This window comes from Malus sylvestris, chromosome 3, assembly GCF_916048215.2.
Source record: "Malus sylvestris chromosome 3, drMalSylv7.2, whole genome shotgun sequence".
NCBI classification, from domain to species: domain Eukaryota; kingdom Viridiplantae; phylum Streptophyta; class Magnoliopsida; order Rosales; family Rosaceae; genus Malus; species Malus sylvestris.
In genome coordinates this window covers 5,113,581-5,131,552 of record NC_062262.1, presented here as the reverse complement: position 1 = coordinate 5,131,552, position 17,972 = coordinate 5,113,581, and the positions used below count along the sequence as shown (strand labels likewise).

The 17,972-nt window shown below is 40.7% G+C and overlaps 3 protein-coding genes across 11 annotated transcripts in view; 1 reads left to right on the top strand and 2 right to left on the bottom strand.

Annotated features, from left to right (window-relative positions):
* Positions 1–804: 804 nt before the first annotated feature.
* Positions 805–17,972, bottom strand: part of LOC126615530 (uncharacterized) — a 55,794-nt gene continuing 38,626 nt past the window's right edge. Inside the window, exons 1-2 of one of the 5 annotated variants that reach the window (XM_050283353.1) lie at positions 3,274–3,612; positions 805–2,579 (exon numbers count right to left, since the gene is read on the bottom strand). In XM_050283353.1, the coding sequence (XP_050139310.1) occupies positions 898–1,572 (675 nt within the window). In that variant the 5' untranslated portion in view covers positions 1,573–2,579; positions 3,274–3,612 and the 3' untranslated portion in view covers positions 805–897. Of the gene's footprint in view, positions 3,085–3,273; positions 3,613–17,972 lie in introns of those variants that run through there. The other 4 variants (XM_050283356.1, XM_050283357.1, XM_050283355.1 and 1 more) reach the window with 4 other exon arrangements.
* On the top strand, positions 7,308–11,678 carry LOC126615521 (ethylene-overproduction protein 1-like). 4 transcript variants are annotated; one of them, XM_050283341.1, is made up of 5 exons: positions 7,309–7,544; positions 7,661–9,642; positions 9,989–10,280; positions 10,430–10,739; positions 10,991–11,678. In XM_050283341.1, exons 2-5 carry the CDS (start codon positions 7,679–7,681, stop codon positions 11,200–11,202), a joined length of 2,778 nt encoding a protein of 925 aa, XP_050139298.1. In that variant the 5' UTR covers positions 7,309–7,544; positions 7,661–7,678; the 3' UTR covers positions 11,203–11,678. The 4 variants fall into 4 exon arrangements, with proteins under 4 accessions (XP_050139299.1, XP_050139298.1, XP_050139297.1 ...); XM_050283340.1 differs by having other exon boundaries at positions 7,658–9,642; XM_050283342.1 differs by lacking the exon at positions 10,991–11,678 and having other exon boundaries at positions 7,308–7,544; positions 7,658–9,642; positions 10,461–10,649.
* On the bottom strand, positions 11,836–16,217 carry LOC126615522 (probable inactive receptor-like protein kinase At3g56050). Of its 2 annotated transcripts, none has more exons than XM_050283343.1 (10): positions 16,098–16,217; positions 15,776–15,931; positions 15,434–15,572; positions 14,834–14,905; positions 14,562–14,705; positions 14,334–14,465; positions 13,468–14,066; positions 13,109–13,299; positions 12,862–12,994; positions 11,836–12,556 (listed from the first exon to the last, which is right to left on the bottom strand). In XM_050283343.1, the coding sequence occupies exons 2-10, from the start codon at positions 15,894–15,896 to the stop codon at positions 11,958–11,960; spliced, it is 2,130 nt and encodes a 709-aa protein (XP_050139300.1). In that variant the 5' UTR covers positions 15,897–15,931; positions 16,098–16,217; the 3' UTR covers positions 11,836–11,957. The 2 variants fall into 2 exon arrangements, with proteins under 2 accessions (XP_050139300.1, XP_050139301.1); XM_050283344.1 differs by having other exon boundaries at positions 15,776–15,983; positions 16,098–16,195.

Below are 17,972 nucleotides of genomic sequence, written 5' to 3'. Positions count from 1 at the left end.
AGATGGAGGCCAAAACGAGTTAGGGGTGAGGATCGGAGATCAAGAAATACCAAAGAGCGACCGTTTTCGTTACCTAGGATCTATCTTGCAAAAGAACGGAGAATTAGATGGAGATCTCAACCATAGAATACAAGCTGGATGGATGAAGTGGAAGAGTGCATCTGGCGTGTTGTGTGACCGCCGTATGCCACTGAAGCTCAAGGGAAAATTTTATAGGATGGCAATAAGGCCGGCGATGCTGTATGGTACAGAATGTTGGGCGGTGAAGCATCAACACGTACACAAAATGGATGTAGCGGAGATGAGGATGCTTCGTTGGATGTGTGGGCACACGAGAAAGGATAAGATTAGGAATGAGGATATCCGGGGTAAAGTAGGAGTAGCCGAAATTGAAGGAAAGATGAGAGAAAATCGGTTACGGTGGTTTGGACATGTGCAAAGAATGCCTACTGACGCTCTGATTAGAAGATGCGACTATGGGACAGAGGTTCAGGGCCGAAGGGGTAGAGGAAGACCTAGGAAAACTTTGGAAGAGACTCTAAGAAAAGACTTAGAGTACTTGGATCTAACGAAGGACATGACACAGGACCGAGCACAATGGCGTTCTAAGATTCATATAGCCGATCCCACTCAGTGACTTGGATTTTCCAAGTCTCCAACCGAGAAGTTTTCCTCACTCGAAAAATTAAGGGAACACTACCCCAACCTACATGCTCCACTCAGAAAGCTTCAACATACAAGCTTCAACAAAAGAAAATTCAAAAAACTTAGCGAAGAAGGCTTTGGTGTATTTAACACAATACGTTGAAATGAAGGAAAACTTATTTATTGATATCCCCGATAAGCTACAAATATGTACATATACATGAGTCAAAATAAACAAACAAGATGGAGCCTTCACAAAGGTTGCTTAGGAGAAGTCTCAGCAGTCAGTAGAGCCCCAGAAAGAGAAGGCATCGGAGGGGGATCATTCGGAGCCTCAGTACTGGACAGAACCCTAGAAGGAGGAGGCATCAGAGGTTGATCATTTGGAGCTTCATTACGCGGTACAGCCCCAGAAGACGAAGGCAATAAATGCCTTTGGAACAAACCCACAAATCTCTGATGATCAAGTAAAACCTGACCATCAGTTTCCTTCATCTGGTCAAGCTTCCTCTTCATGTTTGTAGCATAGTCATGTGCAAGCCGGTGCAACTGTTTATTCTCATGCTTGAGCCCTCTAATCTCCTGTTTGAGACTCATCACTTCGGCCGCCAATGATTCAACTTGGCGGGTTCGAGCAAATAGGCGTTGGGCCATATTAGACACAGAACCTGCACACTGAACACTGAGAGCCAGTGAATCCTTAACAGCTAACTCATCAGACCGTTTGGAAAGTAGTCTGTTATCTTTGGGAGTGAGAAGGTTCCTGGCCACCACCGCAGCGGTTATATCATTCTTCATCACGGAATCCCCAACGGTAAGAGGACCAGTAGGGGAGACGAAGGATGGGCGCCATATGTTGTCTGGAGAAGGCATGGCTGCCTCTTCAACAAGGTTCAAGTCAAAACGACGGTCGGAGGGGCCAGACATTTTCAAAGGTATTGAAGAGAGAAGAGGTCGGACAAATCAAGATCTTAGAAGTGCAAGAATGGAGCTTCTACTGGTGGAGATTCAAGTGTGCTTTGGAACTTAATGCCAGCCCCTATAAAAAGCTGCACTCGACGGAGCTTCAGACATCGAAGAGGCGCCTGCTTAGAAATCGAAGAGGCTTTTGCTTTCTCAAAAGCTGGGCTGCTTAGAGACCACGAGGGTTGATCTCATAAATCAAGAGGTGTTTGCTTTCTCAAAAGTTGGGCTGCTCAAAGACCACGAAAGCCGATCTCAGAAATCGAAGAGGCGCTCGCTTCCTCAAAAGCTGGGCTCCTCAGAGACCACGAGGGCCGATCTCAGAAATCGAAGAGGCACCTATTTTTCCAGCCTTGTCAGCACCTGTCACACGCACACTCAGCTTTGCGGAAATTATGGGTATTTTGTCGAAGACTTCTGGGGAAGTAGAAAACACATGAATCTTACTGTCCAATCACCCACTTCCCACACGCAGCAATAGCTCATGGGTACCACAGATAACTTTGCCAAAGTTCTCTGCCAAAGTTGAGCACGTGGAGCTTGCAGCTCCCACTACATCGCTCTGACCAAGAAGGGTAAAAGAATAGCAAAGAAACAGCACTAACAAAGTTTAGACCCATAAATTTTGAAGGTCTAGCTACCATATTATTACCCACAAGGGTAAAGGAACAGTACCACTGTTGGATAATTGGAAAGTCCCTGTGTGTCAACCTCTGTGCCTCGTGGCAAGGTAGACTAGCAAACATGCCCAACCTTTACTCACATTCGAGAAAACACTCCCAATAAGATTGCTTGCTCCAAAATCGAAGAGGCACCGTCCTCCGAATCTCGAGAGCCAGACTCCCAACATGACTACTTTCTCAAAAATCGAAGAGAGGGTAAAGGAACAGTACCATTGCTGGATAATTGGAAAGTCCCTGTGTGTCAACCTCTGTGCTTCGTGGCAAGGTAGACTAGCAAACATGCCCAACCTTTACTCACATTCGAGAAAACACTCCCAACAAGATTGCTTGCTCCAAAATCGAAGAGGCACCGTCCTCCGAATCTCGAGAGCCAGACTCCCAACATGATTACTTTCTCAAAAATCGAAGAGACACTGCTCCCCGAATCTCGAGAGCCAGACCCCCAGCATGATTGCTTTCTCAAAAATCGAAGAGGCATCGTTCTCCGAATCAATCGAAGAGGCGCTCACTTTCTCAAAAGCTGGGCTGCTCAGAGACCACGAGGGCCGATCTCAGAAATCGAAGAGGCACCTTCTTTTCTAGCCTTGTCAGCACCTGTCACACGCACACTCAGCTTTGCGGAAATTATGGGCATTCTGTCGAAGACTCTGGTGAAGTAGAAAGCACATGAATCTTACTGTTCAATCACCCACTTCCCACACGCAACAATAGCTCATGGGTACCACAGATAACTTTGTCAAAGTCTCTGCCAAAGTTGAGCACGTGAAGCTTGCAGCTCCCACTACATCGCTCTGACCAACAAAGGTAAAAGAATAGCAAAGAAACAGCACTAACAAAGTTTAGACACATAAATTTTGAAGGTCTAGCTACCATATTATTACCCACAAGGGTAAAGGAACAGTACCACTGCTGGATAATTGGAAAGTCCATGTGTGTCAACCTCCGTGCTTTGTGGCAAGGTAAACTAGCAAACATGCCCAACCTTTACTCACATCCGAGAAAACACTCCCAACAAGATTGGTTACTCCAAAATCGAAGAGGCACCGCCTTCCGAATCTCGAGAGCCAGACTCCCAACATGATTACTTTCTCAAAAATCGAAGAGACACTGCTCCCCGAATCTCGAGAGCCAGACCCCCACCATGATTGCTTTCTCAAAAATCGAAGAAGCATCGTTCTCCGAATCTCGAGAGCCAGATACCACATACCACTTTTTCAAAGTGCTCTGACAGAGTTAAAACATGTGAAGCTGGCAGCTCCCACTACCGTGCTATGACCAAGCAGGGTAAAGGAATAGCATTACTACTTGTTGTTAGGGAGACTCCTATACATGTCGACCTCCATCCCCAACGGACAGGCAGACCTGCAAAAATGCTCAACCCTTCTTCATATCTGAGAGGGCACTCCCAACGAAGCCTTTCGAAATATTCAGCTTTCTTTCCCCCCGATAATACCTCTGCAAACAAGCTATACTAGAGCAAGAATATCTCATATCATCAGGGTTAAAAGCAAGAGTATCCCATATCATGCTTTTTCCCTGTCTTTTCCTTTGGCCTTGTTTTTACCTGCAAGACAAGGAGAAAGAGAGCAATCAGTCAGTACTTGAAATCAAGCTCCCAGCCAGGAACTGACAGCCTGGAACCCCTTACCTGATTACTTACCTGGCATTGCTCTCGAGTACTCATCTTCAACATCTTATGTTGCCAGGGAAGATACCGCATCTGCTTGAGGAACAGATAGGGTAAGTGCGAAGGATACAAGGAAGCATGTGGAGACAAGCGTAACAGCACACGTGCCGATCCATCCATTACTCTGTCAAAAGCAAAAGTATCCCATATCAGCAGGGTCGAACGTACTCTAGATTTGATGGACTTGTTTTGACCCTCAAATTCTTCAGTCGGCCTTATACTCTGGAGGAAACCAGAAAACCCTCAAGCTCAGTTCAAGAATAAGCCTGTGGAAAGTTACTTCTTCAAAAGCAAAAGTATCCCATATCATCTCTTCTCATTTTTCTTCTCTTTATCCTTCATGCTGCTGCAAGATGGGGAGAAGGTGAACAATCAGCCGGAGCTCTGATTGCTTACCTTATCTGTCACCTCTTTCAGCAAATCCCCTAGCTCGGCGACTTGGGGGACTCCTACTACATGGTTTGTATCGCGCTTGACCAAGCCTGAAACTACAAGTAAGCTTCAAGTGAAATTGATACATTACCTTGTGCATCTCCACCAGTTAAAGATACCACCCCTGGATGGAGGAAGAGTACTTCCAGAGAAGCTGCCACATCTACCTATGAGACAGATAAGGCAAGTCAAGATGATACCACACTCCGATACTTAGAAGTTTCGTGATTACGAGATCATTCTCCCACAATATTTCCTAATGTCATTTGTACTCTAATGTCATTTGTACTAAATCATTCACTTGTACTCACTAAAGGAGAGCTTGAACCTATGTACTTGTGTAAACCCTTCACAATTAATGAGAACTCTTCTATTCCGTGGACGTAGCCAATCTGGGTGAACCACGTACATCTTGTGTTTGCTTTCCTATCTCTATCCATTTATATACTTATCCACACTAATGACCGGAGCAATTTAGCGAAGATCACAAAAAGCGACCGTTTTCGCTACCTAGGATCTATCTTACAAGAGAACGGAGAATTAGATGAAGATCTCAACCATAGAATACGAGCTGGATGGATGAAGTGTAAGAGTGCATCCAGCATGTTGTGTGACCGTCGTAGGCCACTGAAGCTCAAGGGAAAATTTATAAGACGGCAATAAGGCCAGCGATGTTGTATGGCACAGAATGTTGGGCGGTGAAACATCAACACGTACACAAAATGGGTGTAGCAGAGATGAGGATGCTTCGTGGGATGTGTGGGCACACGAGAAAGGATAAGATTGAGAATGAGGATATTCGAGGTAAAGTAGGAGTAGCCGAAATTGAAGGAAAGATGAGAGAAAATCGGTTCCGGTGATTTGGACATGTGCAAAGAAGGCCGACTGACGCTCCGGTTCGAAGATGTGACTACGGGACAGAGGTTCAGGGCCGAAGGGGTATAGGAAGACCTAGGAAAACTTTGGAAGAGACTCTAAGAAAAGGCTTAGAGTACTTGGATCTAACGGAGGACATGACACAAAACCGAGCGCAATGGCGTTCTAGGATTCATATAGCCGACCCCACTTAGTGGGAAAAGGCTTTGTTGTTGTTGTTGTTGTTGTTGTTGTCAAGAACTACTGAGAAACAAAGGACTACAGAGCATTCACGTGGTCTTTTAGGCACGTAGCTTCATCCGCACGTGATCAGATTGGTCTATTATTATTTTTGTTTTGAGGTGAAATAGTAATAATATTATTATTAATTTTATCTTCCTTTGTTATCTGAGAAAATTGTAGCAACAATTTTAATTTAATTGGAACAATGATCCTTTAATTAAAAATTCATGATTATCGGTCTCTTAACTTATCAAAATATGCAACTATGACCCATTTTGTCAACTTCGTTAGAATTCCGTCAAAATTAGTCATGCTGGAAGGACCATCGCTTCAATTGGGTTAAAATTTAGGGATTATTACTCTAATTGGATTAAAGTTGAGGAACAATTCTCCATTTGGATTAAAATTGAGGGACCATTGTTACAATTTTTGTCATTTGGTTTTCCATATTTATTCTTTGATTTAGCCTCACATGTGTGTGGCACGTGACTCGTTTTGGTGGAAGTTTTAACGGAGTTGACGAAAAAAAGAATAGTTGCATGTTTTGATGAGTTAAGAAACCAATGATCATAGTTTTTTAATTGAAGAGTCATTACTTCAATTGAGTTAAAGTTAATGGATCATTGCTATAATAATTTTTCGTGGTTATTTTTGTTAAGATAAGCATGCAAGTTGTAGAGATGTCGTAGACAGAGATGCTCGACAACTTCCAATTATTTGCAATTGAATATTTAAAGGCATAAGCAGTGGCGGGAGAAAGACCAACAGATGTAACCCTAAGTTTAAATTATTTATCAAAAGCAGAAACACGCATCGTTTTAGATCTAATCTCTTCTTAATCCCATTATTAATTTGGTCTTTGAGTTCCCTATTATTTAATAACAATGATAATTAATTGAGTTAGATGGCGATTTGCTGTAGTTGCAGATAATAATAATGTCTATGATGCGGAAAATAATAATTTATCCATTAATGCTATCGTTTGTAATATATATATATATATAGTTAATTGATCATTTTCTTGAAACAAAAATTGAAAATTAGCTTCTTATTTTACTAAATGATGTATATTCATACAATAAATGTTACTTGGAAAATTGGCATCCAAAATTAGTGTATGCAAAATCTAGAGTTGGGATATTTGTTTGGGTGGTGCCTAATGTATGGTCATTAAAAACCAATTTGTTGGAGCATGCATGAGCATGATGTAGACATTTAACTACTAATTGAACACAATCACAAGATTAGTGCATTGTTTATATAATAATAATGTGGCTTTTTATATTAAAGATCAATGTATATGCTTTTCCTGCACCAACTACTTCTTCTGTTAGCGTGGTTTTTGTCACATTATTGAAAGAGCTTCAAAATTCGAATCTTCATGGCTATTTTATCAAAAGAAAAGAACGTTTGGTGATAAAATTACGGTACATAACGTAATGAAGTTTAGTAAAGTAATGTGACTAATGTACTTCATATGGTAGTGCAAAAAAAAAAAGTTGCCTACTCTTACCTAAAAAAGAAAATAAAAGTTGCCTAATTCTAAGGATCCATCATCCATTTGGTGAGCCAAATGACCTTTACTTAACATTCAATTTCTCCTTAATCACATTTTTGTAGTTGATTAATTTACTAATCCAGCTTATGATACGCTAAGATAGAAAATTAACCAGTTGACCAACTTCACTTGGGAAAGGCTAATTTTCCCACCTTGATACGCCACGTGGCATCCTTGTAGTGGTTGACAATGGTGGGTGCTGCTGAACTGACTCCGATAAACAGAAAAAAACTCCCTTGCCTTGGAGTTCGCCAACTAAACAACAAAAACTTGCCGGTTAACCAAAACCCCTTTGAGCACAGAGTGAGAAAGACAGAGTCTTTAGAGAGAGAAAGAGAAGAGAGAGAGCATAAAGAATACAGCCCATGAAAGAAAAGAGAAAACCCAGAAGCAGAAGCCATTTTCTTCCATTTATTTTCTCGGGAAACAAACACCACATTGGCCTATAGCCTGCTTCGCCACCTCTCTATCTCCGGAGGTAAAAACTCAAAATTCAGACATTATTCTGTGTTTTGTGGTGCTTTTGCAAAAGCTTAGAACTTTACAAGTCTTATTCTCTGTTTGTTTGTTTTTGTTCATATATATATGCAGAAGATTTACTGCCATTTAGATATGCGAGGTCTGAAGATTTTAGACCGATTCACAAGCACACAAGTCCACGCTGTAAATCCCACCGAACCCTCCAATGGCAAAACCCATGGCGGCGTTTCGAGAGCTAAGTTTAATTCCCGTCTGATTAAGTCATTTGGGTCGAACTCAAAGCCCAAAACTTTGAGCTCGGGCTCTGGGGCTGAAGCTCTTCTGCTTCCCTGTGGAGTCCCAGCAACTGACCTCCTTGAGCCCTCCATAGACCCCCACCTTAAGCCCTCTGATTTCGTCGAAAACTTGGCCGACTTGTATCGCCGGTTGGAGGGATGTTCCTCTCAATCTGAAAGGTCATTGTTGTGCGTTGAGCAGTACTCTCTGTTGAGTGGTCATGGTGATCCCAAGCTGCTTCGACGGTGTCTGAGAGCTGCTCGACAGAATGCTGCTGATGTGAACGATAAGGTTGTGCTCTCGGCGTGGTTGAGGTTCGAGAGGAGGGAGGATGAGCTTGTGGGGATGGCGGCTATGGATTGTGGCGGGCAAGTTATGGAGTGTCCTAAGGTTGCTTTGGTGAATGGGGTTGATCCGGATTTGGTTTCGGGTCATTGCCAATGTGGGAAAGACGCTGCTAAAGCTGTTAGTGTGCCTGCTTTTAAGGGCAGTGAGTGTGTGGGTTTAGATGAGGAGGGAAGTGATGTTTCATTTTGTATAGGAGATGAAGAAATTAATTGTAGAAGGTGTAAAATTGCGTCGCTTTCTAGCCCTTTTGAAGCTATGTTGTATGGATCCTTTAAAGAATCGAAAAAGGGTAGGATTGATTTTTCAGAAAATGGGATATCTGTGAAGGGAATGAGAGCTGTGGAAGTGTATAGTAGGACTAGGAGGTTATACTTGTTTAGTCGTGAGATTGTTGTGGAGTTGCTTTCGTTTGCAAATAGGTTCTGTTGTGAGGAGATGAAGTCTTCTTGTGATGCTTATTTAGCTTCATCCGTCGACAACATTGATGATGCATTGGTTCTTATTGAATACGGTTTGGAGGAGATGGCATATCTTCTTGTAGCTGCCTGCTTGCAGGTGCTGCTGAGAGAGCTCCCAAGTTCTCTGCATAATTCAAAGGCGATGAAATTTCTTTGTAGCTCCAAGGTTAGGGAGAGATTGGCCATGGCAGGGTATGGTTTCTTATTGTATTATTTCTTAAGCCATGTGGCAATGGAGGAAAGTATGGTGTCAAACACAACTGTAATGTTATTGGAGAGGTTGGAAGAATGCGCAACGCAGAGGTGGCAGAAGACGCTTGTGTTGCATCAATTGGGTTGTGTTTTGCTTGAGAGAAGAAAGTATAAGGAGGCTCAGTTTCACTTTCTGGCTGCGGCTAAGGCAGGTCATGTCTATTCAGTGGCTGGTGTTGCAAGGACGAAGTACAAACAGGGGCAACAATATTCAGCGTATACGTTGATGAGCTCTATTATCAATGAGTATAAACCAGCCGGGTGGATGTACCAGGAACGCGCCCTCTACAATATCGGTAAGGAAAAGATTTTGGATTTGAGCACTGCAACTGAATTAGATCCCACTCTTTCATTTCCATATAAATATAGAGCCGTTGCAAATTTGGAGGAGAAGCAAATTAGAGCAGCCATTTTGGAGATTGACAAAGCTGTTAGGTTTAAATTGTCGCCCGACTGTATTGAATTGCGGGCTTGGTTCTTCATTGCCCTTGAAGATTATGAAAGTGCTCTCAGAGACATTCGCGTTTTATTAACTTTGGAACCCAATTACATGATGTTTCATGGAAAGGTTAGTGGGGATTACTTGGTGGGGCTTCTCAGCCTTCGGGTTAAGCAGTTGAGTGAAGCTGAGTGCTGGATGCAACTATATGATCAATGGTCGTCTGTTGATGACATTGGATCTCTGGCTATCATACATCAGATGTTGGGACATACCCCTCGAAAGAGCCTCCTGCAGTTTCGGCAATCTTTACTCCTTTTACGGTATGTTTTTCTGATCGTAGCTATCATCTTCTGTGTTATCCAGCCACAATCTTTGTGGAATATACTTCCTGTTATCTTTTAGTTATAAAATGTCATCACATATTCATGATATCTGGATTATTTTTTAGCCTAATTTGATTGAAATGTTCAATATTTGTAGAATTAGCAGTTTTTCTTATTATTTAGTATAAAACCTACCGCACATTTGAATACTTCGTATCAAAATGTAGTTGGATTAATGAAATTTATATGCTGATTTATCAATATTCAATAATAAGCGAATGTGCTGGCAATGTAGAACTTTGACTTCGCCGATGTAAGCGTCCTGACTTATGAACTTTATTAGGTTAAATTGTCAGAAGGCTGCAATGCGCAGTTTGCGGTTGGCAAGAAATAATTCTGGCTCTGAGCATGAGAGGCTGGTCTACGAAGGGTGGATTTTATATGACACCGGAAATCGTGAAGAAGCTCTTGCAAAGGCGGAAAAGTCCGTTCACATTCAGAGATCATTTGAAGCTTTTTTCCTTAAAGCGTATGTACTGGCAGATGCTAGCTTGGACTCTGAAGCATCATCTCATGTTATTCAACTGCTGGAGGAAGCTCTCAAGTGTCCTTCAGATGGTCTTCGTAAAGGACAAGTGAGAATTGTTTCGTTATGCTCGCATTCTTCATCATTGTACATTCACATTCTTGTTCAATAGAGTATTCTGATAGAATTATTACGCTTGCATTCTTTATCGTTGTACCTTCACATTCTTGTTTGACAAATTATTCTGAAAATTTCCAGGCACTAAATAACTTGGGGAGTATATATGTAGATTGTGGTAAGCTGGACAAGGCTGCGGACTGCTATGTGAGTGCTCTTGACATCAAGCATACAAGAGCTCATCAAGGGTTGGCGCGTGTTTATCATCTTAAGAATCAACGAAAAGCTGCATATGATGAGATGACCAAACTCATAGAGAAGGCACAAAGTAATGCATCAGCATACGAGAAACGCTCAGAGTACAGTGATCCCGAGATGACTAAGAATGATCTCAATATGGCATCACAATTGGACCCATTGAGGACATACCCGTACAGATACAGGGCAGCAGGTTACCATTCTGACCCCTTACTTTTCTCATTTCCCCAATTTTCTGCACTTTGTTGTCAAAGAAGTGGTTGACAATCCAATTTCTTATTGTAAAACACGCACATCTACCACTCATCTAGCACTCGCATTGCCAAGAACATGAACTTGTCATTTTGTTTTAGGCTTGCTAAAAGTCCCCGTCTAGTAGGAAGAGTTTTTTTAATTGTGAAACTGAAAAACATTGTGCTAATGTATGGAGTCCCATGACAACAGTGCTGATGGATGAACAAAGAGAGACTGAAGCTATAGAAGAGCTTACAAGGGCCATATCTTTCAAGCCTGACTTGCAAATGCTTCATCTTCGAGCTGCATTTCACGAGTCAATTGGTGATTTGAGTTCTGCTCTCCAAGATTGTCAAGCTGCTCTCTGCATGGACCCCAACCACACAGACACTATCGATTTGTATAATCGAGCAAGGGATTGAGATGATATTTAGCATGTATATATGCTGCTCACGAGTCCAGTGTGTGGGAGAGAATATTACAGGGGCTTCATTGTTCGAAAATGTCTCCCAGAAACCATGATCTCGAAGACTGTTCAGCTGCAAACCCGCCCAGCAACAAGAAGGTATGGTTCAAGGGAAATAGACAACGAACGGAATGCTTTTGTATATATGGCATTGTCAATAGATCGCGATTAACTTGAACTGCAAGCAGGAAGCAGCCTCGTTGACCACTCTAGTTGGAGATGGTTATGCAAGAAAGAATAACATAGGAGCACAGGCTGAAGATTAGCATTCCATTTTCCAACTTTGTTTTCAAATTTTAATTTTTAAAATTCTCTATCATATTACCTTGAGAATTGTTTGATGCCAATCGATGAGAAAACGGATCTCCTATACAATCCCATTGTACATGAACAACATTGTGAGGACATCTATATATCTCAACTATTGAAACATATGTCAGATTTCTTTTATTTTGTTTCTGTTTAATTTCGCCATCAAGATCATGCAGAGAATCTGCAGACGATGGTTGCCCTCAAAAGGTTTGCCGTAATTTTCAGGCTCTCGAAGATGAAACTTGAACATGGAATATGGAGAACGTTAAACGGAGGCTTTCAGCAATCGGAAAGTCAAACTTTATTGATTTCAGACGTATATTTTCATATATTTTGTTTCTGTTAGATATCACACAAAATAATAAACAAATAGACAAGAAAATCAAATAGATTTCATGATCAGTTTCCTTCTGTTGACATAATTTCAAGTTCTGCCCACCAAAGAGGTGATAGTTTCGGTGTGGCTCCGTCAGGTCCCATGGCTGTGATTACCTTTAACCTGCCCGTGATCTCTGTCATTGTCGGTCTTTGTTTCGGGTCAGGATGGACGCAGTCTTTTATCACTCGAAACAGTTCGCTTAGCTCTTCTTCTTGGAAAGAGTTTAGGCTAGGATCCACTATTTCTCTCAAGGATTTATCTCCTTTCAGATAGTGTGACGCCCAGTCTTCAAGAGAACCGTTTTCCACGGAGTATGGAATCCTACCGGTGATCATTTCAAACAATATTACCCCGAAGCTGTAGACATTGCTTTCTGGATCTGTGGACATGGAATCGCAAAGCTTCTTGTCAACGGATCCCATCTTCGCTGTTGTCACTTCATTCAAGAAGGTAAAATCAGATATTTTGGCTGCGTAGTCTTCGGTCAGGTATACAGAGGATGATTGCAAGTTCTTCTGAACTATAGGTGGTTTCAGTTGGTGCATGTACTCTAGACAGTATGCCATGCCCATGGCTATTCGTAGTCGCATTCCCCAGTCCAAGTGTTCTGCTTCTTTTACTGCAAGACACAAATTCGATATTATCAAAACTGTGCATACCAGCAGGTATATTACCGCTTAAAACTAACTCGAACATTTCACTTTTTTTCTTGGAAATAATGTGAGAATTCTCTGTAAACTTGCAGAAATTTACTTGACATGCATATCTGTATGAATGTGACAGAGGTAGACATGATCACGCGTGCAAGCACGGGAACACTATATAAGCATTCTGTGCAAATGCTTTTTGATTGCGAATATGCTATATGAAGTACAGATTGACTTCATTAATTTTTTCTTCACAACATAGAGAGAAAGTACTCACTGTGTAGATGCTCAAAAAGCGTTCCATTTGGAGCATACTCAAAAACCATTATTCTTGTGAATGGTTTATCTTCTTCGCAAAACCCGATAAGGTTTACAAAGTTCTTGTGGTTTACTTTGGACAATGTTTCTATCTGCAAAAGCAAAAAAAGACATGTTTATAGAGATTAGACAGCGATAGATGTGGCAATTAGGGACTCTCAGACTAAATATTGCATTGGCTTTCATAGAAATTGTTTCCTTTGTACCTTCTTTCTAAACTGAGCCTCCAAACTTTTGGTCCAGTTTGCAGCAGATTCCATTGTGATTGATGTCACAGCTATTTCAACGCCACTCGAAAGGGTTCCCTTATAAACGTTGCCATCTGAGAGAGATCCAATTACATTACTGAAATCTTCGCAAGCTGCCTCAAGTTCTGATCGGTTCAGCTTTGGTACACCTGAACACAGTTCATCAAGCTAAGTACTTGAAACATGTATGGAATTTAAGCGAAAATTTCACAGTGCCATATTTAAAGGAATCAGAGGTGTATATATACATACATATACACTTGCACGAGTGTTTAAGTTTGTGTGTGCAGGGGCCTGAGTATTCTCACAAATCTCACCTGTGACAAATGCTTTCTGCAACTGTCCACTTAACCCGGTGGCCCAGGGCTTGACAGTAACAACTTTACTGCTTCTGGCGACAATAATGCCAACAACCGCAAGGAATATCAATAAACAACCCCCAACAACGCCTGCGCATATAATAACTACACGATGCCTTGAATTGGAATTGCTTTGAGCCACTTGACTTGGACTTAAAGAAGGGGAATGAATTGGTTCTGGACTGGACTCTGGTGGTGGAAAAATAGTTGTTGGTGGATTTCTTGGGACTGGAGAGGCGGGAGTTGGCGCTACCAAAGGTGAGGGTGAAGGAGCCGGAAAACTACTTGAGGGAGATGCAGAAGGAGAAGATGATGGTGATGGTAAAGGGGAATCTAATGACAGTGAAGATGAAAATGTTGATGGTGGCAATGAGACTGAAAATGGCTGTGAAGGTGGTAAAGAAGGCTGATGAAGTGGTGGTGAGGAAGATGAAGAAGCCGAAGTTGGTAATGAACCGCGTTCATTTTCTTTAGCCCTTCTGAATCTGGACGGTGCTTTGTCATCTGCCACCTGCTGCAGCCTACGGTGAGCTGCATCTTCAGGTTTGGCAGTGCTCCTGTTTATAACAAAAAAAAGTCATCATAGACTGAATGAAGGAAATATATGTTACAACGTACAAACTGTTTGTAATACTTCCCCATAAAAATTTGTACGGTGCCAAAACATAAAGAACTTGTCTCAGCTAACACTACCGAATCACCGAATTATTAGGAATACTGTGAGAATTAGAAATGAACTAGTTCTTAGTAAATTAGGTCTGAATTTATCTGGCCGTTTATATGTCGAATCCAAGATATAATATTAGATCAGTTTAGCTTCTTACCAGCTGATAGATCTGCTAATACAGAAAGCGGCATCTGTTAGTTGATCCTGATCTACCCGGCATTCCAAAAGCATCTTCAATTGATGGAGTTCAGAAGATATGGAACCAAGAAATCTGTTATTGTCAAGTAAACTGCAATAAAAATCACAAGATGAGTTTAGTAAAATTGTGGAAGCCATTAGAGAATAAGACCCGTTATCCCAAACAGTTCGAAAAAGATGTGCGTACAGAGTGGTAAGAGACGGATTGTTGCTGAAATCAGATGGGAAAGGTCCAGTAAAGTTATTGTATCCCAAGTCCAAAACCTCCAGCTCCATTAACTCTGCAATCTCCTTCGGAATGTTTCCGGTAAACGAATTATTGCGTAAAATGCTGCAGTAAGAAGTACCAGATTCATAGTAACGCCTTGAAGCAAAAGGTTGAAAAAAAAAATACATAAAAATAAATAAATAAACTCATTGGACTCCTTTTGTTGGACTTGGAACCAGTTATATTCTTACATAGATTTTATGTAAGCCAGCTTCCCTAAATCAGGAGCCAACGTTCCTCCAAGACAAAGATCTCTCAAATTCCTGCAAGTTTTTCAAATGTAACATTAGGCTGACATTACCATGAATTAATATAGTAGATGGAAGAGTTTCCAAACACATGTGATTGCCAGATATCAATCTTTAAAGATTTATGATTTCCCAACACATTGTTTTAGCAGATCTCAGTATCGGTGCTTTTTTTATGGATTGCCGTTTGCAGTCACTTTGAAGCTTCAAGCTAGAACACTAAAAGGTCGTACCCAGTGCAAAAGGCTCCCGCTTTACGCAGGGTCTGGCAGAATAAATTTATTCGGTGATATATGAAACCCCTCCTTCAAATCATGTTAATAATCAATGCAGAAACACTTCTTCACAATGCAGAATAAGAAAGAATTTTATTACTCTTCACACTTAACAAACTCACAAAAACCATTTCCTACTTTGGCATGGTAGAACTTCAAATGATTTGAGCCGTGTTTCAGTACCACACAATATTACTCGAAAACAAGATGCCGAAGCAAGGGATGATAAGTTAAACAAAATAGAGATTTATCAGCAAATGCCACTCACAAGATGACAACTTTTCCATCCGAGCACTCCACCCCGAACCAGGAACAATGATCATCTTCTCCACCGTTGTTGTTCCAATTCGATAAAGCCCCAAAAGGGTCTGTCACCACCCTGTCCCTGAACCTCAACAACGCTAAACCTGCATCCAAACGCCACCCATTTATCAGAAACCAAAACCCATTAAGCAGCTGACCAAAAAAGCAATAACCAACCATTAAGCAGCTGGCCAAAAAAGCCAAAACCCAATGAGCAGCTTATGAAAAAAGGCAAAACCCATTAAGCAGCTGATTGGAAACTGTACGGAAATACAGAAGAACAAACAAGTACTACTAGTTCACAGACCTTCAATGTTAAGGGACCAGCACGGGCTCAGATTCTGATGAAACAGTAAAAGAAACACCACCGCTAACACCGCAATCCGGCGGTGCTGCGAAACGCCAGAAACTCTCCACCTTTGATCCATTAATTCCCACGTCAACAGAATAAAAAATTCCCAAGCTGCAACATTTACACGGAGAGAGAAGAAATATTATTGTGGGAGTCACTAGAACTGCAAGAGTAGTTGGACAGAGGTGGAAGAAAGCGCGTGCAATCAGAGACTTGTTAAAAATTACTTACAACTTGAAAAAGTTCCAATTTTTTAAATGCTTGACCGAAAACTTACCAAAATGGGGACCGAAATATCGGGCAAAGACGACGGAATGTTGAATGTTTCGGTTCCGCGGCAATCCAGCGACGTTGCCTTGTTTGTCTTGTAGCTAGCAGCCAGCGACAGGGCTCGAACTCGAAGACATTTATTTGTAGAGCCGTCCTATCGTGGCCACGTGCCGCTCACGTGATTATTTTGGGTGAGTTTTCCTTTTCTTCCTTCCTACTTTTGTGGGGTTGCCACTTGCCACAATTTTTTATCAGTTTGTAGCATTTTTCCTAGAAATATCATTGACCTCTGGTTTTGATATTTTCTTATTGGATGATGACAGTACTAATCAAGATTTGGAAATTTGATCAGTTTAATTACTAGTTAATCAGATTAATAGGCGAACCGAAGACCTACAAATGTAGAGAAAAACCTATGAAGACTTTGAAAGAGACTAAGAAATGACATGGAGTACTTTGAGCTAACAGAAAACTTAGCGCAAAACCAAGCGTAATGGTGTTCTAAGCTTCATACAGCCGAACTCACTAATGAGAAAAAATTTGGTTGTTGTTGTTGTTATTGTTGTTGTTGTTGTTGTTAATTACTAGTTAATCAGATTAACAGGTGCATGAGTCACGTGTTTTTATTGCATGTGATTTGAATTGATCTGAGCTACATTATGATTTTGAAGAATAAAAGCAAATGTTTGTCAAAGAATGGAGATAATATGATGAAGATTAAGATGAGGTAGATTTGACTTTCATTAGTGATCATCATTCTCTTTTTCATTCTGCATTGTTATAAAATAATCTAAATCATTCATCTTCGAAATCCTCGAACAATTGGTAGAAAGTCAAACTGAAAATTGTTTAGTCATTTGATGAGTAGTGTGTTAACTCAATGTTCAATCAAATTCTTCGTTTTCTTGTGTAATAACAGTTAGATGACTCAACGAATTCCAATTGTGGTATTCTTTTAGTAGAATACGTTTTGAGAGGGGAAGAGATAGAAGGTTTGGGTTATTAAACCAAATTACATAAGAACCCACCTGCATTTACTTGAATATACTCATGTCCATTTTTGCTTGTTTTTGTTGCATTTTTTCTTAATTCTATTGGGAATATAGGGATCATTCTGCGTAATTTCCCTTCTTTTGGTCTCTTCTTCTCTTCATAGTTCGAGCCATATTTCTTTTTATGTTAAAGTTCAAGCTTACTTTCATTGAACTATGTACACAGGACTCATACGTACCCCAGATACATACTGCCTCAATTATAACTTAAAAATGATCATATGCCATCATGCAGTTGGTCACAATTCATAAGGCAAACATTACTTGCTCTTCTGCATTTTATTATAATTTGGGTGCGGGGTGAATTTGGAGAAAATTTTACATGTATTACAAATATTTGACACCGTAATGTTTTCTTTTATGTCTTATAATAGATGAACGACATAATTGATATTACATTAATGAAAAATAAATACACATATTATAATATGAGCACGCTAAAAAATCTCTTGTGAATTTGTAACTAGAGTTAGTCATTCCATCACAACGAAAATCTCTTTTATAGCTTTTTTCTTTTTATTTTTGGAGAAGTCTTGAATCTGTAACTTGAACCAGTCATCCCGTCACACGAATTCCATGAACCAGTTTAGTTGACCAAAAAAAATTCCATGAACCAGTTTCAGTTCCGGCCTCCATAAGATAACCATTTAACAATTAATTAGTGGTTCATCATGGTTGTATTATTTTGTCTCCACAAACAATGATGCAGACCAGTTTGTCAAGTTTTGGGGAAGTGGACCCCCAATGATCATATTAATTAATAATAAACAATATTTTTTCTCCAAAAATAATAATATCTTGATTCCTGCTTGGATGTGCTTCATGTGGAC

Excerpts from the sequence above, each read along its gene's own strand:
- LOC126615521 (XM_050283339.1), top strand. The coding sequence starts at position 7,652 with ATGCAGAAGATTTACTGCCATTTAGATATGCGAGGTCTGAAGATTTTA. Across the intron at positions 9,643-9,988 it reads CAATCTTTACTCCTTTTACG|GTTAAATTGTCAGAAGGCTG; the intron begins GTATGTTTTTCT and ends GAACTTTATTAG. Across the intron at positions 10,740-10,990 it reads GTACAGATACAGGGCAGCAG|TGCTGATGGATGAACAAAGA; the intron begins GTTACCATTCTG and ends CCATGACAACAG.
- LOC126615522 (XM_050283343.1), bottom strand. The coding sequence starts at position 15,896 with ATGGATCAAAGGTGGAGAGTTTCTGGCGTTTCGCAGCACCGCCGGATT. Across the intron at positions 14,466-14,561 it reads AATCCGTCTCTTACCACTCT|TTTACTTGACAATAACAGAT; the intron begins GTACGCACATCT and ends TTTTTATTGCAG. Across the intron at positions 12,557-12,861 it reads GCTTTTTGAGCATCTACACA|TAAAAGAAGCAGAACACTTG; the intron begins GTGAGTACTTTC and ends TGTGTCTTGCAG.